The sequence below is a fragment of the Haliotis rufescens genome, unplaced genomic scaffold, assembly GCF_023055435.1.
Source record: "Haliotis rufescens isolate VD_foot unplaced genomic scaffold, xgHalRufe1.0.p SCAF_4, whole genome shotgun sequence".
Classification (NCBI taxonomy): domain Eukaryota; kingdom Metazoa; phylum Mollusca; class Gastropoda; order Lepetellida; family Haliotidae; genus Haliotis; species Haliotis rufescens.
Window position 1 is genome coordinate 10,170,637 of NW_025964112.1, and position 27,966 is coordinate 10,198,602.

Sequence of the window (27,966 nt, forward strand, 5' to 3'; positions counted from 1 at the left end):
ACAAAACAGAGTAAATGAAACTTAAAATCAATTAAAACTGAAACAAAATTACAAGATGCAAATAGGCTTGCCCTGTTTACTACTTGGATCACTGAACTGCCTACACACTATTTTTGTATGTGCCTCCCTTTTCTTCAGACACCTACAATCTCTCTACCATGTTTGAATTTTTTATTTTTTGTTGTTGTTTAACACTGCACTCAGCAATATTTCAGCTATATGATAGCAGCCTTTAAATAATCAAGTCTGGACCAGACAATAAAGACATTGGTAGTTGCACCCCTCTTTTAAAAATATGGATCCAACTCCATGTAGGTCTGTTCAAAATGTTACATAGAGTCCGAAGACTAAACAGAGAAGGGGGTCTGAATGGGTGGGTGGGTGAATGTTGTTTAACACTGCAGGATATTTTCAAGTTACACTTCAAAGCAATAATCAAAGAACTTTAACACCCAATCAGCCATGTTTCACACTGTAACCACACAATGCCCATGAGAGTCAGATCTTAAAATAAGCATCGAGCCAGTTGACCCCAGAAGGCGTACAAGGCTCTATGTTAAGGTAAGAGAATGAATATGTATGGTTTTATGCTGCTTTTAGCAATATTCCAGCAATATCACGGCAGGGGACACCAGAAATTGGCTTCACACATTGTACCCATGTCAGAAATCGAACCCAGGTCTTCAGCATGACAAGCGAATGCTTTAACCACTAGGCTACCCAGTGCCCCTCCATGTTAAGGAGTGCCGTTAATGTTTGTTGATAATATCCTTTTCTATTCTCATCTCCTGCAGACATGCATCTATGATCCAAGTAATAAATTATAGTGGGCTGAACATGTGACATGCATGATATAGAATGATGCTCTCTTCACTAGCAGGATTCATTCATGAAATATGACAGTGATGGTTACGTTCATAAACTGGGTAGCATGAAACAAACATAGGTGATTAATGAGGAGGATACAACAAAATCATAAAGAAGCAAAAGCTAGGGTAACGGAAGATAAATGAGAGCTATGATAAATGAACTACCACGCTGACAGTCAAAAAACATGAGTGAGTGAGTGATTGTTGTTCAACTCCAGTCAGAAATATACCACTCCAAAAAATTAAGGACCACCCGAGTCGTATTACTATAGTTAATCTGTCATGCCATAACAGATTAACTATAGTAATGTAAAAGAATTGGGTGATTCTTAACTTAGTTAGTGTATTTCAGCAATATCATGGCTGCATTAAATAACCAGTGACTGAAAACATGAACAATCAGGTCATATTGACATGCAAATTACCAAGCTTGATCAGCTGAATGATTTGAGTTGTATCTTAAAATCAGGAAGTGATTGAATGTTTTTTTGTGCCAAAGGCTCAGTGGTAGTCTGGTTCAGACAAACCAGCTGTGTCAACAGTTGAGGCAACTGACCACACCCCCACGTCACATGGACACAGTGAGCAGGTCACAGCTGGATGTTAGTTTACCAGGGTGGACACACACCAGGAAAATATAGCATTTTCTTTCAAAAATATTTTTAATGTTTTCTGACTGTCAGGTTCTAAAAAGATGAATGACATGCATGATATACTTCTCAACAATTGCTGAAATGGTCATTAGTGAACGGTGTAGTCCTTAGCAAATGTTGAGTAGTATATTGGAACACTTCACTAACCAATGTCATGGAGGTGAAGGGGTCTTTTTCAAAGTGTTTTACTTGTTGACAGATACTCCTGTGTTTTCGAGTGTTTAATTAACACGTTATTATCACCATTCTGTCTTGAGTTCACGTCCATGATTTGTACGTACGTTTGTCAAGTGAGAGATTGTAATGCACATGCTGTATATTAGTTTCTACGGAGAATACACAAGTAGAACATTCACATGGGTTCTGTCTTCACCAACAATGTGGGCGATTTTACATCAGTGAACTGAGCATTATTTTCATAATTACCATGTTAAGACACCAAACATTTTTCTCTGTTTATAAATTATTTCATTTGACCGAACACATCTTCAAAGATAAATAATCTCTGAAGAAAGTTACAAAAAATCCTTATGTGCAGAGTACTAAGATGCAAAAACCAAAAAGGTTCTTCATGTATAGAACTGTGCTTGTTTAGGTGCATGTTATTGTGCAAGTGAACAATCTGCCTCCCCAGTGAGGCTAGTGAGTTATCTGCCCTTGCTAGAGAGGGATCTATTGGGTGATGAGCTACCTACACCAAAGCCCTTCACCAAACTGAATAGAACAGAAGATGTGACAGGTAGAGGCCTGCTCTCTTGATCAAAAACACTGCTATTCCCCAAAGAAATATTATAGAATTACTTTTATCTAAAATTTATTTCATAAACATTTCTAAACGCCCTTGCACCAATTTCCACAATTTTGCATATTCCTTTGAACCAGTTTTCTAAATTTTCACCTTATCAACATACTCATATACACTCTTCAGTATCTTCAACCTTTTCTTTCAAACCTCGTTTTATGAATTTTCATTTTGCTAAATTTCTAAACATTGGGCATACCCGAATCCACTGTTTATTACTACAAGGTCTTGAAAGAGCTATTATATTGATAACGAACTATCAGTTTCCCTGAAGCAAATTCCCAATGATGACAAGCAGTCAGTGTTTAAGATGTTGAGACAGTGAGTCAAGTGAGAAAGGGCAGAGTGCAGAATAAACAGAAACTTACACTAAAGGAGTTGGATTTCTGAACAGAAGCGGTGGGTTTTTTATTTTTCCGAACAGCCAGAGGTGTCGATGCTGTTACTTCTCTAAAATCAACTCTATCATCCTACAACAAATATGACCCTTCTGCATGAAAACACTTCATAATTGTGGCGATACAATAAACAACATCAGCTATCAACCACATGGTAATACTCCCGATGTTGGCCCGAGGACGAACATCTACCATCTGCCTAAAACAGATACAAACAAGCTGGGGCTTGCATCACAAACTAAAACAGTAGCAGCCCATTCCAGGGGCGCTGCAGTATCTGCAATCATACAAAGGAATTAGTGAAAAGTTGGGTTTTTAGGACATTTTTTTGTTATATCACAGCTTGTCAGCTTAAAGCTGGAGGAAATCCCTAAGCGATGTAGGTCTGTATCTACACCCCTTTGTTTAATTTAAACCCATGAGAATTGTTATGAGGCTGACAGACCAAGGATCAAAATAAAGGTGAATCTGGGATTCAACCAACAATCAGCAGATCCTGGCATCACAAAGGGACACAACTCTGCACAATGAATCGAGGCTCTTGGATGATTCGTAAGTCTTGTCATACAAGAGATAACAGAAAATGAAGACTACAGACTACAAAACAACGCCTGGTACAACACAGGCTTTCAAGGGTGAAGATCAGTAGCCTTCTTGAATGTTTTGGTACATGTTGAATTTTGATTCAAGTATGATGAGGTGCAACATGGGATCATTCAACAATTATATTTCTTTTCATCAATAGGCTGAACTATACGATTTCTATGTTTGTTTGCTGTTTAACGCAACACTCAGCAATATTCCAGCTATATGAAAGCAGCCTGCAAATAATCGAGTCTGGGCTAGACCACCCAGTGATTGACATCATGAGCATCGATCTTAGGAATTGAGGTACGATGACATGCATCAACCAAGTCAGTGAGCCTGACCACCTAATCCTGTCAGTCCCCTCTTATGACAAGCTTGGGTTGCTGAAGACCAATTCTGACGCAGATTTTCACGGGTGTATGATGTCTTTGAATTCAGAATTTTCTCCATGTTATAATGTATACACCATTAAAGATACACAAGAATATAAACAAGGACTAACTGACTATAAGACAACACAGTATAAGATGGGTCAGGTAAACGAGACAACATGTACAGTCATGCAGACTTAGTTGGTCATAGGTTAGTGCTTAAGTGGATCAAATTTGTAGTTAAGTTAAATGTGAATATATTGAGTACAGGTGTTGTTTTCAAATTCATAAAAGGGGAAAAAAGTTTGGATAAAATAAGAAAAAGAAAAGATACTTGAATACCAAGCAACTTAAACCACCAAGAAATTCATTGGATGATGGGTACAAATTTTCATATATATTTATATATTTCCTGTAAGAGAAGGCTTAATGATTAGACATCTGAAAAGCATTTCAAAAATCATTTTAAAAAATTGGCATATAAACATCTGAGCACTGAGTTCAAACAGAAATGAAACTTTTTTTCCTAACATATGAAACATCATAAGCATAAACAGTTTCTATCATGATCACTTCAAATTATCTTCGTAGAAACATGTGTGCAGGCCATTGCAGGGGCGCTGCAGTATCTGCTATCAACGCACTCAAACTTTAAAGTAAATCACAGAATTAAGTAAGTACTAAACTCATTCAAAGTAAAGATTTGTGATATTCTCTTCCCCCAGGGTCTACAACCTTCTGTACTTATACTGGCCTAGAACAGTGCACCTACCAACATGGGAGAGACCTGTGATATTCTGACGGTCACCCCCAGGGACTACAATCCTGTGGTACCTATACTGGCTTAGAACTGCACCTACCAACATGGGAGAGACCTGTGATATTCTGACGGTCACCCCCAGGGACTACAATCCTGTGGTACCTATACTGGCCTATACTGCACCTACCAACATGGGAGAGACCTGTGATATTATGTCCGTCACCCCCAGGGACTACAATCCTGTGGTACCTATACTGGCCTAGAACTGCACCTACCAACATGGGAGAGACCTGTGATATTCTGACGGTCAACCCCAGGGACATGTGTGGTACGCATACTGGCCTGCCATGGGGCACCTACTAACCTGTGAGTCGGGCTCAGGGAGAGGAGGGGGGAGCTGCTGGGGTGGAGGGAGATGCTGATGCTCCTTCTTCTTTCTATCTGACTTCTCCTTTGTGGATTCTCGCATCTCTTTCTCTTTGGTAGTACTCCCTGACTGCTGGCCCTGTGAAGAGTGAGTGAGTGAGTGAGTGAGTGAGTGAGAATCTGGACCAGACAAAGTAAGAAAAGCCCTTATGAAATCACATGTTAAAGTTTATTAATGCTGGATTCAGCAATGTTCCAGCAAAATGACAGCGGCCTGTATATCAAATCTGGACCAGACAAACCAGTGAGTAACTGTCCACGTCTTCGGGTTATCTGCCAAGTCACTGATCCTGACCAACTGATACTAGCCCCAACAACTCACCTGGCTCCCCTCTCGACTAGCGCTGTTTTGTGTCCACTACTAGCCCCAACAACTCACCTGGCTCCCCCCTTGACTAGCGCTCTTTTTTGTCCACAACTAGCCCAAACAACTCACCTGGCTTCCCCCTTGACTAGTGATGTTCTCTATCCACTACTAGCCCAAACAACTCACCTGGCTTCCCCCCTGACTAGTGATGTTCTCTATCCACTACTAGCCCCAACAACTCACCTGGTTCACCCCTTGACTAGTGTTGTTCTCTGTCCACTACTAGCCCCAACAACTCACCTGGCTTCCCCCTTGACTAGTGATGTTCTCTATCCACTACTAGCCCAAACAACTCACCTGGCTTCCCCCCTGACTAGTGATGTTCTCTATCCACTACTAGCCCCAACAACTCACCTGGTTCCCCCCTTGACTAGTGTTGTTCTCTGTCCACTACTAGCCCAAACAACTCACCTGGCTTCCCCCCTGACTAGTGTTGTTCTCTGTCCACTACTAGCCCAAACAACTCACCTGGTTCCCCCCTTGACTAGTGTTGTTCTCTGTCCACTACTAGCCCCAACAACTCACCTGGTTCACCCCTTGACTAGTGTTGTTCTCTGTCCACTACTAGCCCAAACAACTCACCTGGCTTCCCCCTTGACTAGTGATGTTCTCTATCCACTACTAGCCCAAACAACTCACCTGGCTTCCCCCCTGACTAGTGATGTTCTCTATCCACTACTAGCCCAAACAACTCACCTGGTTCCCCCCTTGACTAGTGATGTTCTCTATCCACTACTAGCCCCAACAACTCACCTGGTTCCCCCCTTGACTAGTGTTGTTCTCTGTCCACTACTAGCCCAAACAACTCACCTGGCTTCCCCCCTGACTAGTGTTGTTCTCTGTCCACTACTAGCCCAAACAACTCACCTGGCTTCCCCCCTGACTAGTGATGTTCTCTATCCACTACTAGCCCCAACAACTCACCTGGCTCCCCCCTTGACTAGCGCTGTTCTCTGTCCACTACTAGCCCAAACAACTCACCTGGTTCCCCGCTTGACTAGCGCTGTTCTCTGTCCACTACTAGCCCAAACAACTCACCTGGTTCCCCCCTTGACTAGTGTTGTTCTGGATACTCGTCCCGGTTACCAGTGTTCCGGAGCTAGATGTTGACTGACTGCTGGTGCTATGACTATCATAGGGCTTGCTGGACTGTGTGCCATAGTAGGATCGTTGTGAGTGGTTTGGGGTACTTGGGACAGGGGTCACAGTAGATGGCAAAGATGGGTACCGGGTCTGCACTATCCTTTGGCATGCTGTAAAAGAGACAAGTACAGAATGAAAGTGACCAAAAACATTTCCATAATCATAAAACATTTCTGTATGATTCCATGATTCCTATGAGTCCAATGTATGATTCCAACTATACCATAATCATGTGAATCACTATCAAATAGTGATGGTACCAGATGTTCCCAAACATGTCAACAAATCCAGCACCACCGGTAGCACCTATCACAAACACATGCAAAGACAAGTCAACTGTTCACCTGAAACAACACAGCATATGGTTCAAGTCAAAACAGGGAATTGTATTGGACATCATTTTTATCCCTGATGCATCAAATTAGGAAATGTCCTCCACATGGCTACCATAAAACTTTTTAAAAGTCTTACTGAGGCCTTGAATGTTGTAACACTGATCAAACAACTTTTGAGCAAGAGTAAAATTCAGTAACTGAGTCAACAATAACTTACACTTGACATAGAGGAAATCTACATACATGTGACCTTTACAGGACAAAATCTGAGTTCTACGTATACTAATATGTATTAATTTACTATTACAGTAAGTACAGTAAGGCAAAATTGCTTAGCGACACAGTCACCATTATTCAGGCTGTGCAAAGTGGTCTCTAAATAATCACATCTGGACAAGGCAAACCAGTGACTGAATATATAACTAATGATCATGGGGACACATATTCAGCCATGCCAGAGCTCAAGACCACTCACATGAAGTGAGTGAGATGGGTTTAACGCCACTTTCAACAGTATTCCAGTTACCGTATTCGACGTAATAAGCGCCCCGCTCTAATAAGCGCCCACGGCAATATTTGCTAATATATTGGCAAGTGAACAATCCCAATTAGCACCACTTCCAATTTATCAATGTACACAAGACCTATTTATTCGTGTATAATACGCACTCGTGTGTTATATGCACTCTTAATTATGGGCAATTAAATTCTGGAAAAATATATCTGTCGTATATAAACAGGCCGTCAGCATAAACCACTAAATTTATCTTTCAACTCTGTTTTTTCCACCAAAATAATATTCTAATAAGAGCCCCCTATTTCTAATTTAGAGAGCGCCCTGGGCGCTTATTACGTCGAATACGGTACCTCGCGGTGTTAGTCACTCTTACAACCAACAATGGAGCGTTGATGTGATGCACAGCATGGTGACACATATTCAGCCATGCCAGAGCTCAAGACCACTCACATGAATTTAGTCACTCTTACAACCAACAATGGAGTGTTGATGACCACTTGTCACCTATATCCACATGGAGTGGATTATTTCAGTACATGGCTGAGTGACTGAACAGATTAAAACATCGTTAAACCCATGGGCATTATTCCATGCTTTATATTGCACTGTCAAACAATCATAGATAAGAATTTACTAGCCTGGCTCAAAGTCCCTGAACTATATATTTTCCCTTCTGCCCAGCCCTTAGTGTAATGCTATGGCTCTAAATGAAGCAAGTCTAGATTTCCACAGGTTCAGAATCTTAATCTCCCATCTCATTAGGCTCCTGTTCAATCTAAATGGAGTTGCTTGTTTCTATCAAAACTAAATATTTTCAGTGACTAAGCGTTAGTGTAAGAATTTACCAATGTCAGTGTTCAAGACTGTGGGGTCCTTGTCATAACCCTTATGTTAAAGTTGAAGATTTAGAGGTCCCCAGATTCAAATGCTATTGCAGCAAACCTTAAAGACTGTGGAATTTGCTAATTGTTTATCAAAATGTATGTGACAGGGGATCTGTCATCTACTGATAAGGGCGGGAGGACTAGGAAGGCTGGACTGATCTATTTGTTTTTGTGCACAGTGCAGGGTTAGAAATTGGCACTAGTCCTATATTCCTTGCCAAACTGCCCAATAGTAAAGGTATCCTAATGACTAGTAGAATTTAAACATTTTATAGGTTTTGCTATATGCTATCATTATAAGGACTAGCGGACTGAAACTGTTAGTTTCTACCGCTGCAGTGGGAGCTTGGATTCTTTAATTTCAAACACTGAAGACAATTCAGTGTTTCATTTCATTAGCATCAATCGATGCAATTGGGAAACAAGATGGCCTGCAATCCACCAAGTCACCATGGTCACCGAGCCTCAACACCCAATCCATTTAGTCACCTCTTGCAACAAGTATAAATTGTCATACCTATATTCATACCCAAAATACACAGGTATGCCATCTCTTCAAAGCTACAAATTTAGTCATAATACAGACTAATTTGGGAAATTCTTAATTCCAATTTGGGAATTTTTTCTGACATTTCCTGCAGACAAGGGCCGAATATCAGACTCTGAGCAGGTGTAAACAAACCCCTGAACTTTCCATGTGTCATAATATCAAGCATAAACAAAACCACCCTCCATGTTGGACAACAACAGTATCTTTTTCAATTCCTGACACGGCAAAAAGCATCACAATCTGCACTGGAAAAACATCAAAACATGAACTGTCATGCAAAATAAATATTACTGTGGAAATCAAGATGTTTCAGAATTCAAATAAGATAACCTACCGAATCAAATTTCATATTACAAACATCACAATCTAGAAAATAATTAAATAAAACAATAATACTTGCCTAGAAGAAGAGACAAAACAGACATCACTGTGTATCCTTTGTGAACAGGCCTAAATATTTTCTTTGTCAACATGCGAAAGCATCCCTAGGACTTAACACACTGCTGCATTTCTAGCTAATGTTAAAAAAATCTTCCCTCTGTACTGTCTTACCATCCTGAAAGACTCTCTCGACATTTAAACCATATGTGGCACACGTTTCATAGTAGGAGCATCTCTTCAAATCCGAGGCTAGTTTTCTCGCCCTCATGTCGTCAATTAGGCGAGGATTACTTTCGCTTATGGCATCTGAAAAGAGAAATGTAAACTTAAATGGAATTTCCGCACATGAAGCTGGAGATAGTTTATCAAGAATTTTAAGCCTTAGAATAAATAAACAAGGCTTTGATTCACACTAATAGAAGATGCTTTCTTTATGATATTTTTATGTGATTTATGAGAAGATAATAATCAAAGTTTACACATCTCAACATCATGTAGATATGGAATTTCTAAGTTTGCTGACATTCTCTCAAATGTCAGCACAAAGAGGTGTGTGTATTATTCCAAAATAGTTCACAGAGATTTGATCTTCTTAAACTTTCTTTATTTCAACAAAAAATGGCATTTGTTTGGTGATTTTGAGAAAGTGTAAACTATAAAAAGAGTATTTTTTATAAAGTTTATCTTTTTCCTACACGTATTAATACCAGGGATACAACATGGGTCTTAATTTGGTATTAAATCTTATGCAGATCATGAGAAAATTTGAAATACAAAGGTGTTTTTTAATGTAGGTAGTTATTTTTCCTACAGTGACTCAATAATACCCGAGATACAATATGGTCTTTTGTTTGGGTTCAACTTTTATACACAGATATCGAGAAAGTGTAAAATACAAAAGGAGTTTTTTAATGTAGTTTATAGTTTTCCTACAGTCATAAACAAGATGCTTCTCCCGAAAGGTTTTGAAGCCTAGGAATAATATCAGCACTGTATCCCACTGATTGTTTAGAATTGCAACAAAACGTTCAGACTTAAGACATATCATGCTGCACAGCTGATCTGATTTGAATGCAGGAGCATCCGGTATTCAGGGGGACGATTTTGTGGTAATTAAGCATGTGATAGATGTACACAGATGTCACATCTCTGCCGCATGTGGTCTCGGAAATCCAACACAGTTCAATAAAGGAAAAAGAGCCTTGTGTGTATATTTCACATCTGGTGCTCATTCATAAAAAGTATTTATTCGTTGTTTTTTCCTCAAGATATTTTCCAATTCTCTCCCCACATGGAATGCGGAAATACGTGGTAGAGAATCAGTGCAACACTCACTGTATATTATGTAAACCTAAAAACTACATCTGAGTGGAACCACATTGTTGAACACAGCTCTGTCTTTCTAAAGGGCAACACATTTTCCAAATTCTCTGATTTCAAGTGTAATCACTTAATGAATGAAATCTGGGTTTTTTCTGGTTCCGAAGTAGGAAAAGACATTTATTTTTCTCAGTTAATAATTCAAGTGATATTTAGTACATGCAATTATGCACTAATTTCAAGTAATTTGAACCTCCGTTCCTGTTCTTGGAGGAAACGAGAGCCTGGTAGACTGATTTATTGATTAAGCAGCATGGTAAGAAGTAATTACTGCTGAACATACATGTAATAAGGCTGCAAGTGTAACTTCCTCATCAGCTTACATCATTACATTATCTCCTCACTGCATTGCTTTAGAAATTAAGGCCAAAGACCTTTCTTCAGCAAAGCTGCATAAAACCGTCCACTTTCTATTTAAATTCACATTTTCAGAACGTTCTTCAAAGTGGACTGGAATTTAAAATTTGTTAATGGATCTATATTGCATCTTAAGAAGTCAACAAATCTTTTACTAGGCCTTCTTACAAATTTTTGACTTGATGAGGGTCAAACCGTGTCATAATTAATGTCTTATCAATGAATCTCAACTTGGATTAAACTCTACACTTCCCATCTGCTTTTCGGTGGTTACATTTTCTGATGTTTGAGGTATGTTCTGGATTTGTTGCAAATCGGGATGGTGTTCACATAGAATGACTTCAAGCATAACAGTTGCCATGGTTTCAAAGACAGTTTTGGTGCTTAGTAGCACCTTGGAACTCTCATCAAGGTCTGAATATCATAAAATTACCTTTCATATGTTATGAAAGATTCTCAAAAACATTCATAATAATTCAATAACAGAAAATGTATTCCATCAATTATGAGTTACTGTACAAACATTTCAAAGATAAAATTCAGAAAAGACATCCATAAAATGTATTTTGAGTTGCGTGTGGCAATGGTTATCAAACAATCTCTGAGTTAAGACATAAACTAAATTTATTCTCAGGAATGAACTTTGGAAAGTTTGGAGCAGGTGGACAATCTTTTTCATCTTGACCTAGAAAAAAGGGGTGCCATTCAGCTGCCAGAATTTTCAAGTTTTGTTTTATTTGCAGAACAAAAAGCTGTCATCATGGTCATGCTGGCTTATTTTATTAATGCACACAGTGACTTAAACTCAAAGTCCCTCGGGAAGAACTAGCCACATCACAAACCCATCTGGCCCCTCCATCCATCCATCCATCCATCTAACCAACCACACACCCACACACACACACCCACACACCCACACACCCACACAGAGTTCCATATTTTCAAGTTTTTCTACATTTTATTATTCAGGTAATTTCAAAGAAAATCAAAACATTTTTGCTGTGCTGAAAAATAATGTATGTCGTACAGATAGGCATTTTCTTACTGTCGAAAGAAATGCCACACATGTCAGGTCCTGAAATAATTAGTCCTTCCTGTGTTTTGTTTATTGTTTAATGCTGCAATATTTCACCTACATGACAGCAACCACGTTAATCGAGTCAGGACCAGGCAAACAGTGATTGATATAAGCAAAGATCCACATTAGGATGGCATGCTATCAACCATTTCACTGATTCTCTGACACCCAATCCATTAAGTTCAACAAGCAAGCATAGGTTGCTTCTTTTAATCTTGGGGGGGGGGGGGGGGGGGGAGAGAGAGAGAGAGGAGAGAGAGAGAGAGGAAAAAATTGGGAGGGGGGGGTCATTTAGTTGAGTATGTAGTGAGTATGGTTTTTATGTTGCTTTTAGTAATAATCCAGCATATCAAGGCGGGGAACACCAGAAATGGCTTCACACATTGCACCCATGTGCGGAATAGTACCCGGGACTTTGACATGAGTGAAGGCTTGAACCACTAAACATAAGCGTTGCAACAAGGACAACTGGATGTTCACACCTATTTTGAAAAACTGAATCAGTGCACAATACACCCAGGCTCCAGATAATGTTTTGAGCCATTGAGTATAAACTAATATGATATCATTCATATTGGGTATTGAATATATTGTACTTCTTTGGATTCAGTCTGCCAGGAACTTTTAAACCAATGAGTAAACATTTTTTTCAATAATTCTGCTTAAAATGCTGTTTTGGTAACTTTTAGTTTTCTCCTGTTCATGTGCCGCCCCAAATGTGCCAGATGTAGCAAAAGCTCACAAAAGCAATCAGTCTATACAAGAGTAGTTATTGTGCTATCAAAACAATACCATGGGATTGGGATTCGGAACTTTGGATTTCTATGTTAGGTACACACCAATATGAACAGTCAAAATCAAAGTTGTTGCCATGGAAACAGAATTTGTTTTTTTATAAACACCCCTTATTAGCAAATGGCAAACTGGTCTTTGTGTGTGCAAAGTGTCATGAAAGAATACCTATCACTTTTAGAGATATGGTCTGGACAAACACACCACTATGAACAGAGTCCAAGTCAAACTTGTTGCCATGTAAACAGGATTTTTTTTTTTTTCATTAAATTCCTAAATAACAAAAAACACCACTTCAGCCCTTGGTTAATACATGTACCAGGTTAGTATGAAAAGTCTTTCACAGTTTTCAAGTTGTGCTCTGGAAACGACACCTACCCCTACCTTTTGAGACCAAGTCCAAATTGTTTCCATGGAAATCAAGAAAAAGAAAAGTGCCCCAAATCCACAAATAACAAAATGCACCACATCAGGATCTGTTTGATATATCTGCCAAATTTTGTTGAAAAATATAGAACGGTTTTCGAGTTACGCTTCAGTAACCAAAAACAAGTTGCGCAAAATTATCCATGAAACTAGTAATCATGTCCTTGTTCAACTTCTTTCCATAAAGATTTTTAAAAATAAACATTCTAAAAATTACAAAATAGCAAAAGGCACCACTTCAGCATGTGACTGATACATTTTTCAAGTTCGATCAAATATACTGAATGGTTTTCGAATTCTGCCCCAGAAACAAACCACATCCCGAATGTTGTCTATGTCCAACTTCTTTCCATAAAAATTTGAAAAAATAAAAATTTGAAAAATCCCAAAATATCAAAAGGCACCACTTCAGTATGTGACTGATAGATTTGCCAAGTTTGGATCAAATACACAGAATGTTTTCGAGTTCTGCCCCGGAAAAAGAAGTGATTACAGACAGACAGAGGGACAGACTGGCTGATCACTATATCCCCCCACATTATATGCCGGGGTGATAAAAAGCAAGCAACGATATAGACTTGCACAAGTCTCTAAAAAAGTCTAAGGCAATAATTATTAGTTTAAATCATAAGGTCTAGATTATGAAAATAATAAGAACAAGTATTTGTCACAAAGTGACGAAATGTCCCCCGCCTGTATATACACCATAGTACCAAATATGAAGACAATCCAGCGATTAGTTCTTGAGATATTGCGGCAACACCGTTTTCCAACTCCAAAAACAGATTTGCCTGCTGTGACCTTGAAAATGGGGTCAAGGTCACCAAAACCGACTGGTGTCTGCGGTGTCTGTATATACACCATAGTTCCAAATATGAAGACAATCCAGTGTTTAGTTCTTGAGATATCGCGGCAACACCGTTTTCCAACTCCAAAAGCAGATTTGCCTGCTGTGACCTTGAAAATGGGGTCAAGGTCACCAAAACCGACTGGTGTCTGCGGAATTTGTATATACACCATAGTTCCAAATATGAAGACAATCCAGTGTTTAGTTCTTGAGATATCGCGGCAACAAACAGGTGGGATGTACGTACGGACGGTCGTGAATACTATATCCCCCGCTTCGCGCTTTCGCGCGGCGGGGGACAACAAGTTGTCCCTGTAAGAGACTGGAGTCCTTAGACTGAATTTCAGTACAGACTTGAGGCAAGGCTAACAACTATATTGACATGTACGCAAGCACCTAACAACAAATAGGGTTATGGTGATTTGACTCGAGTATATTACAACTTATCTGAAGCTCTGATACATGCTTAATGACCTTGTTTGTCAAGTCATACTGATAAGGTCTATATCCCCTTGATGAATAGTCACAGAAATAAAGCTGAAAAAATACTATCATACAATCCAACCGTTGGAATCAATTCATAGTAAATCACTATGCTCTACAATTATGTACATGGGGAAAACTTTCAAAAGTTTGTAAACAGGGCTGGGACAGGTAACTCGGGTACTCGGGGAGGGTGGTTCCTGATTAGGCCCCAGATACCCACAGGACTACCCGGGACTTGTGGTGATTGTTTAATGGCAAAAATTATCTTGAACTTCCACGGTTACACTATATGTGACTTCTGACTTTATAAATTTGAATAGAGATAAAACTTTAAGTCAACTTCAATGTATGCATGACCAGATCGTTTTATACAAGTATCTAAATACATTTTGCCAGGGCGACGGTCAAACTATTCCCAATCGGGCATTTGTAAATACATTTTGAGACCTACGGCAGGTAGCCGGGTAGGGTCAGGTAATAGGGGAATGGGTACCCTGATAGTAAATTTGGACTCGTCCAAGCTCTAGTTTGTAATTCATACAAGTCTCATAGGTGTCTTAATTATACAGCATTTTGAGTCCCAGACTAGGAGCGATTTCTAGGCCTGCAATCTCTTCAGCTCACTGTCAGCATTCACAGACAGAGCTCCTACAAGTCTGCATCAGAGATCAAACATGTGCATGTTGTCTTTGTAAGTCTTATCTAGATCTGAGAAGGGAGAAGTGATATAGGCATCCAGGGAAAACATGCAAGATGGATTGAAAAAGATAACATCTGTTGCATGCAAGAAGGATATTGAATTTCATGATAGTAATTGAAACTGCATTTTCAGCAACATGAGGCCAGCCTTCTCTTGTCAGTTGGTTGACAAAAAAACATATTTCTAATGTCTGTCTACATTCCCAGCAAATGGATAAAAATATATGCTTTCAAGTATTTTATCTTATCAAATTGCAGTGATAAAAATATCATAATTTAATGAGGTTATAGTAGTTATATATTATAGGTTATAGTAGAGCAACACCATGGTTCAAGAAGGTCGTAATGCAAACCATATTCCCCAATGCCACAAGCAATAACAATCCATCCTGAAATGGGATGTAATTTGTCAATATGACTTGAGGTCTGTTTCTGAGATGTCTTGTTTTTTACCGATGATGGACTCACTGATATTATGTAGGGCTGAGAAAATACATTTAAAAATAAAAAAATATTGAAAGTAAGATGGTGGTCTGGGGGACTATATGATCTATGTGTATGTGGTAATGGCATGTATCACAAAGTGACAGTTGACGTCACGAAAATCAAGGGCAATTATCCCTATAATATGTAAGAAGGGCACATAAAACCATTGAGAACTGTAAGTGAAATCTATACAGACCTATACAGAATTAACATGTCATGCAGGGGTATATTATTGACGTGGGCAGTATTGAGATGGAGGGTTGTTAGCCAACATTCTAAATCATTGATCAATATATTAGCTTTCAACTCGGCCATATCTAAACATTTAAGTTATCTTAGAAAATCAATATACAAACATAAACCATGCTAGAACACATGCTTCCGAAGAAATCTATCGTAATACTTGACTTATCAGATGAAAAAAGTTTTGAAAGTTTGCATCTCAGAGTGTGTGTGTATGTGGGCTTGTTGTTTAAAACTGCACTGAGCAATATTGCAGCTGTATGACGGCAGCTCGTAAATACTCCAAGTCTGGGCCAGACAATCTAGTGATTGATATTGTGAGCTGAGCTCAGTGAGTGAGTGAGTGAGTGAGTGAGTGAGTGAGTGAGTGAGTGAGCTGAGTGAGCTGAGTGAGTGAGTGAGTTTTAACACCACTCAAAAGTATTCCAGTTATATCACGGCATGTCAGATTAATGTTGGAGGTAAGCCTGAAGTTGCGCAGGTTTTAGACATTTACCATTTTGGTCAAACCCATGAGTACAGCCAGCAACCTAATGTCAAACCTAATGTTAAAGTGGAGGATTTGGAGTGCCCTAGATTCAAATACTTCAGCAGGAAACCTTAAGGATCCAAGGGCCTGTTCCACAAAGCAATCTTAGCGCTAAGGTGATCTAACTCCCATACTCTAACATAGGCATACGACAGTCGTAACGCTAATATCGCTTTGTGGAACTGGACCCAAGATCCTCTGCTTGAAATCACAAGGTTCATACAGAAATGAACCACTAAACTTCAAGGCCTTTTCCAAGCCTGTATGAACCTTGTAACAATAGAGTCTTATGACTAACTAATACAAAAGTATTGCTAACCATAATAATTTGCATAATCGCTCACTGTTTTACTTACCCTGCGTTCCTACCAATATGAGTGGTATTTCAGCAGCGTTGCGGTAGTGCGCCATCTTGGCATAGTAGCTGTACACAGCCTGGAAGCTGAGCTCGTTCTCTAGACTGAAGACGAAGATGATGGCATCAACCCAGTGTGTGAACTGAAACACAAGGCCAAACACAAGGGTCAACATCCACTCCTGTTCAACACTGCCATTTCCTCGTCTTGTCACTGCTCTATCTCAGTGCACAGGAAACTACTGAAGTAGATCACAAAGCTATTGTTTTTATGTTCACTCTGATTACTTGCTATTGTTACATTTCAGTTATGTTGCAGTTAAAAAGGTCGAGGTGAGATAAAAAAAGGATTTACATCTACGCTGGCGATTCCTTGTTTAACCCCTTAAAGCTGAGCGCCAGGCAGCGTAACAACAAGTACCATCTTTCAACGTCTATTAGTATGACGAAGCTAGGATCAAACCACTGGGTAGCGCTTTATCCACTTGACCACAGAGGCAGAGTAAAAAACAGACTTCAGCTCGCCTTATATGAATAATCAATAGCTGGAAATGTCGACAAAGACCGACACTTAAAATAGGCTGCTTATAGTTCAAAAGAACAATCTTTCTGTACAATATATTGTGGTTGTGGATGTTTGTTGATTAACACTGCGCTCAGTAATATTCCTGCTACATGACAGCAGTCTGTAAAAAATTGGGACTGGACCTAACAATCCTGTGACTGGATCTATGCAATTAGGGAACAATGCATCAACCAAGTTAGTGAGCCTGGCCACCTGATCCTGTTGGTCACCTCTTATGAAATCTAATCTAAATCTAATATCTTCACGAGTCAAATATATTATGGACAAACAGAAAACATGCAGTTTTTTAGTCAGCTGAACAAAACAGTGGAATCCAGAAAATTTTTTTTTGAAAACATGATTTTTGAGATAAGAAATGCTCTTCTGGAAATAGTATTACACTCATTTGATAAGTGGTAGATGAAGTTTGTTGCTAAACTAAACAATATTTCAGTTACATAATGCTGGCCAGTACATAATGAAGTCAGGATCAGACAATCCAGTGATTGACATGAGCAATGACCCCCGCTGTTGGGGAAACGACATTCTTTGAATCAAGTCACCGAGTGTGACCATCCATTGAATGAAGTCGCCATCCTGGGGAATTATATCAACATGGAATCCCCACAGTGGGAAAGATAAAGTAAAATAGGAGATTTGCAAAGTCTACATTAAGTACACACCTGCATTTCAGGAGCACCTCCTTCATCTCGTATAAGGAGAAGATAACTCTGCCCATCCAAGATCACTTCTTTCTTAAATCGCCCACCTGAAAGATTCAGTAAAACAAAATACAAACCTTATAGAGTGTTGGAAGGGAACTAACTCTTACTTTGTTTTGTTGAAAACCATTCAGAAAGATTACTGAAGCTACCATAAAATCTCCATACATTCTCACTTTGTCATGCATAAATGGCTAAACCTAAAGCACCTTCTAGGATTGTTGCACAGTGAATTAACTTCTTTTGGAATAAGATTAAGCCTGGCTTTTTAATGGGTAAGCTGATATATGAGCCTTGGTATTTACATGGAGATAGTTATACATCAACAGGCTGACCTATTTAGATAATGATCCTGATCACATCCTACATCTCTACTCCACAGATGTTCCTTCATACTGAAATCACCTTTGAAAAACTCACCCTTGCCTGGCCCATATTAAAACCCCATATAATATACATACTCCATTCATTCCCAGACATCTCTCAATGTAACTGTCATCCACCTCATGCCTTATTCTTGGTTATGTATTTAACAAGAGATGTATGTATGTATGTATGTATGTATGTATGTATGTATGTATGTATGTATGTATGTATGTATGTATGTGTGTGTGTGTATGTGTGTGTATGTGTGTGTATGTGTGTGTATGTGTGTGTATGTATGTGTATGCATGTACATATCATATATTTTGTTTCTTTTACTTAATATCCTCAAAATGTTACACGTATGTTTATATCAGTTGATTATGTATATGTCTACAAAATTGCCTGTGTTCTGAATATTTCTGGTAATAAATATATGTTATGTTATGTTATGTTATGTAATGTTATGTTATTATTGACAGCCACTCCTGAAAATATTTGCTTCATCCTACACCACTGTTATCATTTACACTCCGGCGGCATGGGTGTCCCAGTCATCTAAGGTGCAGCAATCCGCTGTGCAGAGTTGCGTCCCCTGAGCACGCCAGAAACCTATGATCGTGGGTTTGAATCCTGGTTTACCCCGATTATGTTTCTTGGTTTGTCAGCATCATGCTTCTGGGTTTCACCCAAGTGGCAAAATGTCTGAGACCTGCATCACTCCGGGCTTTCCTCCCACATAAAGCTAACATGCCATGATATAACTGGAATATTGTTCAAAGCAGCTGTAAACCCAATTCACTCACGCATTTACACTCTAGTCACCAACCACAATCTACATCTCTCATTCACAAACAGACCCCCACAGTACACAAGACATCCCCAACTGCCACACACTAATACCCTACACCACTGTCACCCCCATGATACACAAAACAGACACACAAGCACCTGACAATACACAGTCCACACCCTACTCCACTGTCACCCCCACAACACAGTCCACACCCTACTCAACTGTCACCCCTTATTACAGTCCACACCCTACTCCACTGTCACCCCCAACAACACAGTCCACACCCTACTCCACTGTCACCCCCACAACACAGTCCACACCCTACTCAACTGTCACCCCCACAATACAGTCCACACCCTACTCCACTGTCACCCCCACAATACAGTCCACACCCTACTCCACTGTCACCCCTTATTACAGTCCACACCCTACTCCACTGTCACCCCCACAACACAGTCCACACCCTACTCAACTGTCACCCCCACAACACAGTCCACACCCTACTCAACTGTCACCCCTTATTACAGTCCACACCCTACTCCACTGTCACCCCCACAACACAGTCCACACCCTACTCCACTGTCACCCCCACAACACAGTCCACACCCTACTCAACTGTCACCCCAACAATACACACTACACCCTACTCAACTGTCACCCCCACAACACAGTCCACACCCTACTCAACTGTCACCCCTAATTACAGTCCACACCCTACTCCACTGTCACCCCCAACAACAGTCCACACCCTACTCAACTCTCACCCCCACAACACAGTCCACACCCTACTCCATTGTCACCCCAACAACACAGTCTAGACCCTACTCCATTGTCACCCCCACAACCTACTCCATTGTCACCCCCACAACACAGTCAACACCCTACTCCACTCTCACCCCCCACAACACAGTCCACACCCTACTCAACTCTCACCCCCACAACAGTCCACACCCCCCAACACAGTCCACACCCCCACAACACAGTCCACACACCCACAACAGTCCACACCCCCACAACACAGTTCACACACCCACAACAGTCCACACCCCCACAACACAGTTCACACCATTACCTTCTGGTGATTCCTCCTGCATGTAGGAGCCTGTAAGGTAGCGGTGTACCAGAGCCGACTTTCCGCTTTGTACGCTTCCAAGAATACCCTGCAATAAACATGCATACCTTCTATGTATGAGGAAAATTCAGGTAACATGAGTCATTACTAAAATGTATAAAAATACAACAAATATTGCACTATAAAAACTTTTGAAAGTCAACAATGAATTTACTAGTTGTGTACTTGTTCATCTGGTGCAGATTCACCACACAATGTTTCATACAACATAGTAAATAAATCTTAAAGTACATCAACATATACAATATGACAACTATTGTATCGATGCTGCCACTGATATGTTGGTCTGTACATTTCCTAGTCTGAATAATGATAACAAATCAGGACACACCCCTTAACAAGCCCTGAAATTCTATTAGACTCCTTTAACATGACACAAACTAACTCAGACTACCAAGCTCAAGCCAAATTGCACCCGTGTTCTTTTCCATTGTTTATATACAGCTAGGAAAGTAACTTGAGAGCATAATCAATGAATCAGCAGTTTTGCAGTCATAGTGAGTGTAGTGAAAGAGAGTGATGGTACTCATGATGCAAGCTTACATCATCAGCAATGTCTTCATCTGAGCTGATTTCAAAATTCACACACACTTGAAAAAATATCCCATAATCTACATGGGCTACTGCAATTGGTATTCTGGGATAGATGTCCCAGTGCCCCATGCATGTCGTAAAGGCCACCATAACAAGACTTTTTAATCATAATATGTGATCTAGCTGATTGTGTGTCACGCTGTCATCACTAATTGTCCTATAGCCTTCTCTTTATCAGAACTGCTGACTACAGCGTAAAACAATATTCAGTCTATAGCAGTCCTAGGCATAACCTTCATCTAAACATCTGAAGATTTAAAGAGTCTCTAGATACAAATACCACAGCAAATTCCCCCAATTTCAAAACTGAACCAATTTATTTTCCCTTCCTTCACCCAGTCCTTACTATGATGCTATATCCCTAAATGAAGCAAGTCTAGATTTTCAACAGGTTCAACTGAATCTCCCATCACACTGGGGCTCCTTTTCACTAAACAGAGTCGCCTGTTTCTATCCAGATTTAATATATACTACTCAAAAGAAGTTAAGGATCACCTGATTCTTTCATATTACAATAGTTAATCTCTCATGCCATGACAGATTAACATTACCAATATGAAAGAATAGGGTGATCCTTAACTTCTTTTGAGTAGTATATTTTCAGAGACTAAATGTTAGTCTATCTGCGTGTAGTTGGGCCAGAAACATTCTTTCGCATTCTTTTAACTTCATCCAATTATAATGAAGTCAGATAACTAAACTCCCATCAGTGTCCCCTCCAGTAAGCAACCACTCTTACGTAATCATGTAAGTGTCTGTGCACCCTGATGTATAATACATGAGCATCAATATGCACCAGTCCTAACAGCTGATATCAGTCTCATCCCAGATGGCAGCACAAGTCACTCACCCCCTACTAGTCTCTCACGCAATCTGTCCACTTCAATACTCTCTTAGTGGGTTTACAACAGGGCAATTACTATCAAGTCTTGTGTGAACCAGTAAGTGGACACTAATTACTGCCCACTATTACTGGAAGTAGCTTCCCCAAGAGCAATATGCTATCAACAATGCTTTCATATCTTTCCCGCTTTACAAATCTTGTTTCTTAGGGCTAGTCCAGAGGACAAATAGAAACCTTTTTTCACTAGTCCTTACAGTTTATAGCTAGTCTTGTTGGAAAGAGACAAAAGTGTTTGCTGTGTTTTCTATGAGTTTTATTCTGTTCCAATTTGTAGCAAACTTGAAGCATTGAAAACTGGTTTAAATTAATAGCCCTCAAATCCTACTAGTCAATCAGGACTATCAGGATTTTTACTTGTCCTCAGGACAATTTAATAGTCTCGGGCTAGCAGACTAGTGTGAATTTTGAAGGACCTCTTTTGAAGAGTCTTCATAAAAGCAATGTACAAAATATTTATACGAACATTTAAACAAATAAGTTTATGTAACTGAAACCAGCATTACATAACTCAAGGCAGAAAGTAAACAAGGCAAGTGAGTGCATGTTGATGCCTTTGACTGGCACTTTGCAGTATATGAAGACATTAAACTTCTTCAGTTCGACAAAAACAATGCTTCCAGCTTTACTTTTGAGAGGAAGCCCTAAAAGGACATTACAAACAATAAAGATTGATGTTATCTACAAAAGTTTCATGTCTTCATAAACAAAAGTTGATTAATGCTGTGAGGGGCTGTGGGATAGCCTAGTGATTAAAGCGGTCGCTTGTAACCCCGACGACCCAGGTTCGATTCCTCACATGGGTACAAATGTTTTAAGCCCATTTCTGGTGTCCCCCGCCGTGATACTGCTGGAATATTGCTAAAAGTGGTGTAAAACCACTCACTTACTGATTAATGCTGCAGCAACCAATATCCCAGCGATAAGGCCAGTAAGCATAGGTCGATATTATTCACAATGTCCCACACCGTACAATGACACACAATCAACCAAGTCATCAAGCCTGACCATCAGTTGGATTTTAGCCACCTCATAAAAACAAGCATAGATTATTTGGGACCAATTCTATCCTTGAATGCCATTGGGATTCTAAACAGCTATAACGTACAAATCTATTTTGAACTTCGACATATCTGTAAGGGATGATCATTTTAGCCACATACACAGATTATACAACCAAGTGAGCGAACGTTGTTTTATGTCACAGTTCACAACTTACAGCCCTACTACAACTGGCATGAGGTATTGGGGATCTGGGGCTGTCCAATATCCTAATAGCTATCACATAATTGGATTGGTGTCAAATACAACTTGCTCGACTTACCAGTTTGAGATCTGGGACTGAGCGACTTAGTGTCCATTCTTGACTGTTTACAAATGAATCTGGAACAGAAGAGAAGATTGTTGTAAAAACTGCAATATTGCACATATTTCTCTGAAACAAAAATACCTCAAACTCCATAAATTACAAACACTGTTAGTTTGAGAAACATTGCTCTCCTTGCAATGTGATGACAAACTCTAATGAAAATCACAGAAAGTATGTGAAAATCAAGTATCCCCGAATCTGTCTCCAAGACCCTAGAGAATAATTCAAAAATAAATCAAACTCAAGTCAGGAATGATTTGGCAAGTCTAGATTGTTCTGGGCTCCATTTGGATTTTATTTTGGATTTTGTAGATAAATATTCTTAACTGAGATGACTTTATTTCTGGGACTAAACGTTAGTCTAAGTAATCCTGCCATAGCTCTTCCACTGATTAGCTGTTAGTGTACAGTCCAGGAGGCAGGTCAATTTTGACCAGATTGTAGATTTTCAAAGATTTACAATATGTTTGTGATGCAAACTTAGTTCCTCCAATACTTGCCAGGCACTAGAGCAATTTTTTATAGTTATAACATACACGCTACTGCCTTGCATTAAGGTCGGCAGTGGATGAGGAACTCTAGAATGTCTCCTGACCCCACGTTACTGACCTGCAGACAGTTTTATTACAAAACAAGATACTTCTAGATTGGGATATTTTCTGCAAATTGCACTCGAGTAGATATAAAGTATTCACAAGTGTTTTCTTGGCTGGGAGATATTTGAGCTTTTCAGTAAACGAGCTTGTAAGTATTTCAATGTATAGAAACCACTCCTTCTGTAACCTTGATGCCCCAGTTTCCTGACAAACTGCCAGACATCACTAGCACTTGACCCACAACAAACTTTAGCGTTTACACTTGATACAACGAAAAAACAAATCTCCATTCTAATATAATCACATTCATGGACTCAAATTCTTTACAAACTAGAATACCAATCTCATTATTCACATATTACAATGAAATGACATGTGTGTTGGAGAAGGAATAGTAAGTGTGTCACGTGTGCCTAATCCATTATTTCTTTTGCAAAACAATATGTTTACATACACAGAACCTCAAACAACCTTGTACGCCTGTTAAGCCCTAAGACAGCTAATTGTGCACACTACATATACCACTTCTGTAATTACAGTTAAGACAAGTGGATAATCTCATCTGGCCTAGTTGATGGCTGTTTCATGGCACTGTTACAACAGCAATCAAATATCACCATTAAGCCTGCCTATATAAACAAGACACAAGACATGTCAGAGGATAGTTGAAAGGGAGATAACTCCTACGGCATCTTAAAACCAGAAATGTTTATGCTACTCAAGCGACAACCCAATATTTCACCACATCCGATAAACATACACACATGCCTATTGGTACAAAGAAAAGGTCAAAATCACTAACTTACAGTTTTGCTTTAAGTCCTTCATTTCTGCTCACTAATCTCTTTTAAAAGAATAATCGATGTAATGAAGTCTAGGTCTTCAAAAAAGTCCACTTAAAGTCAGAAGTAAGCAGATTATAACAAACGAACACAATAGTCTTTTGTGAAGAGGGAAATCCACCAGACGAGGCCAGTGAGACAGAGATATTGACTTTTTAGCAATGATCCCTCTTTCAGGAACTACAGTATTGATTTCCACAATTCCCTCACATTCTACCATTCTGTTCACACATCTGCATCAATTAAGTATTTTTACGTACTAATAACAGAGACGGTCTGGCTTGTTTTTCGGATGTTTTCTGTATCTCAAGTGAAGAAGCTGAAATTTATATATACGTGTAACGGCTGTTGTATTGATCCGATAGGCTGGCTATAGATCACTGCCACCAATCCTGTGTGAGGATGCTGTATCACACACACACCACAACTCACCAGGAACCATGTTACGTATACACCATCCGTCAGCTTGTTTTAACCATGTTGTACAGACAGTGACCATAGCCACTTATGAAAATCACAGTCGAGTCAAATTGATGTTTCAGGCCAAACTCAGGCTAAGATAGTCTGTCTGTTTAGCGTAAATTACATACAATTCAACAGTGATTTCAAATATCAATTTTGATAATGTTTATATATCACGGCAATTAACTTTGAAATGTTCTTGTAATTCCAAATGCAAAGTAATTTGATTCCTGCATAGGACGTTCCTATGAAAGTTCCTGTGAAAGTTCCTAGATTCCTCGATCCTTGAAGATTCAAAGGTAGAATAGGTCTTCAGCAACCCATGCTTGCCATAAAAGGTGACTATGCTTGTCGTAAAAGGCGACTAACGGGATCGGTCGGTCAGGCTCGCTGACTTGGTTGATGCATGTCATCGATCCCAATTGCGTGGATTGATGGTCATGATATTAAGCACTGGATTGTCTGGTCCAGACTCGATTATTTACAGACCGCCTCATATAGCTGGAATATTGCTGAGTGCTGCGTTAAACAACAAACCAAACCAAACCAAACCAAACCAAAACCTAGATTCCTCAACCACAATCAAGCATGCAGGGGGACCCTACATGGCGATGATCACACTGGGACGATGGGATGATCCACGTGGAAATTTAAGAATGAGTGAATTTTAAATGTATCGAAGTGTGGAAGCAATATATATCATGATATGTAACACAATATGGCTTATGTATTGCAGTATATTGTGATAAGTATCACAACCTTTTGTACTGCAATATGTCATGATACATTTCACAATACAGTGATCGCTCGCTATTGCGCTCTTCGATAAAGCGCTACTTCGGTTATTACGCGCGGTAACGCATGGCTCCCAAAATTTATGTACACTTTTAATACTGAGAGTTTTACACAGACATGATTGTATTGTTGTTCGTTGTTTATTTGCACATAACGCTTCTCATTGCATAATCAACGGTTTATCGCTGAATGGAGTTCTAATAATCTGTTTGAAAATATCCGCGGCAAGTCCCGGAAATACGATTGTTCAACTAGTTAACTTTTCACACTATACATCCTTTGATCTTAGAAGCGCATGCATGCAATAAAAGAGAACCACAAGTGAAGTTTATATTCTTAATTAGTGGGCAATCCAATTTAAGGCTAAACTGTCACACAAATGTAGTTGCTGTCACAACACGGCGGTCATTCATTTCGTAATCGCGCTTTCGTAACATCGCCTGTTTTTTCCCCGTAGTTATAACAAGCGATTTCATTGGATTAAAATTTGTTTCTAATGACGCTTTCTTGCCGAAATCTGCTACAAGTTTCGTGATTGGTCAATTTTGAGCACGTGACCTCAGGCAGCCAATCAAGCTTTGATACAAAGCTCGTGTTTGATAAATTTCAGAAGTTAGCGAAAGATTTTTTGTTAAATCGTGTTATTCTGAACGTTTTAAGCAGGAAATCACGATATATATTAAAAATATGGAACTTCGCGAATGTATCGTGCTAGGTTACGAGCTGTGACAAAGATTTTTCATGCATATATTTTTGCATTAAACGTTGTGTCCGAGCCGAGAATTCAAGGCGACGAAAGCCGAGATGTCATTTGACTTACATTACACGCGATCGCACAAAACGATGGAAATAATAACTTAGATGTAAGTTTGATTACTTTTAGATATATTTTTGTTGATTTTATTTATCACTTTGTATAATATATTTAAAGATTTGCTTAAAATAGTCTATATTTTGCTCTTTGACATGTTCGATGCGGACCCGTTGTCGAAATGTGTGTCCGAGAATTTTATTTTCAATAACATCGCGGGAAATAGTGAATAATTTTTTAATTTATTGATAAAAAATGATAAATTAGAATGGAATACGTATTTCAGACATTGTGAAATATGACAGATTTAATAAATGAATGATATTACAGGTAGATCTAGGTCCATAAAAATATATACTATTTTGACGTGACGTGAGATAAACACATAGGCCTATTGATGATTTGAGATTTGCCGAGCGCGCTCCCCCGCCTCGGCTTCGGTTAAACGGCTCATCGTCTATAACGCCCACCAATTATTTGGACCCCATTGGTAGCGCAATAGCGAGCGATCACTGTACGACCTTGTGTATTGTATTATATTATGATACTTATCGTAATAAGACATGTTTTGCAACATATCCTGATACGTAATACGGCCTTGTGCATTGGTATATATGTGATACATATCGCAATAGGGCCTTGTGTAATGTGCCAATTGTGAACACTACGTATACCACTTCTGTAATTACAGTTAAGACAAGTGGATAATCTCATCTGGCCTAGTTGATGGCTGTTTCATGGCATCGTTACAACAGCAATCAAATATCACCATTAAGTGACCTCATGGACAGTGATACATATCGCAATAGGGTCTTGTGTAATGCAATATATCCTGATACGCAATACAGCCTTGTGTATTGGTTTTTATGCGATACACATCACAATAGGGCCTTGTATATTGCAATATATCCTGATAGGTAACACGTCCTTGTGTATTGCTATATATGTGATACACCTCTCAATAGGGCCTTGTATATTGCAATATATCCTGATAGGTAACACGTCCTTGTGTATTGCTATATATGTGATACACCTCTCAATAGTGCCTTGTTTATTGCAATATATCCTGATAGGTAACACGTCCTTGTGTATTGCTATATATGTGATACGCATCGCAATAGGGCTTTGAGCATTGCAATATATCCCGATAGGTAACATGGCCTTGTGTATTGCTATATAAGTGATATACCTCTCAGTAGTGCCTTGTGTATTGCAATATATCCTGATACGTAATAGGGCCTTGTGTATTGCGATATATCCTGATAAGTAACAGGGCCTTGTGTATTGCAATATATC

At 39.3% G+C, this 27,966-nt stretch overlaps 1 protein-coding gene across 11 annotated transcripts in view; it reads right to left on the bottom strand.

The window, feature by feature from the left end:
- Nucleotides 1-27,966, bottom strand: part of LOC124135804 (arf-GAP with GTPase, ANK repeat and PH domain-containing protein 1-like) — a 95,048-nt gene that overhangs the window by 30,410 nt on the left and 36,672 nt on the right. For 8 of the 11 annotated variants that reach the window (XM_046501364.2, XM_046501362.2, XM_046501360.2 and 5 more), the window contains exons 2-9: nucleotides 23,120-23,178; nucleotides 20,241-20,328; nucleotides 17,971-18,056; nucleotides 16,724-16,865; nucleotides 9,216-9,350; nucleotides 6,273-6,487; nucleotides 4,806-4,946; nucleotides 2,693-2,794 (exon numbers count right to left, since the gene is read on the bottom strand). In XM_046501364.2, the coding sequence (XP_046357320.1) occupies nucleotides 2,693-2,794; nucleotides 4,806-4,946; nucleotides 6,273-6,487; nucleotides 9,216-9,350; nucleotides 16,724-16,865; nucleotides 17,971-18,056; nucleotides 20,241-20,328; nucleotides 23,120-23,178 (968 nt within the window). The remainder of the gene's footprint in view (nucleotides 1-2,692; nucleotides 2,795-4,805; nucleotides 4,947-6,272; nucleotides 6,488-9,215; nucleotides 9,351-16,723; nucleotides 16,866-17,970; nucleotides 18,057-20,240; nucleotides 20,329-23,119; nucleotides 23,179-27,966) is intronic. The other 3 variants (XM_046501368.2, XM_046501366.2, XM_046501365.2) reach the window with 1 other exon arrangement.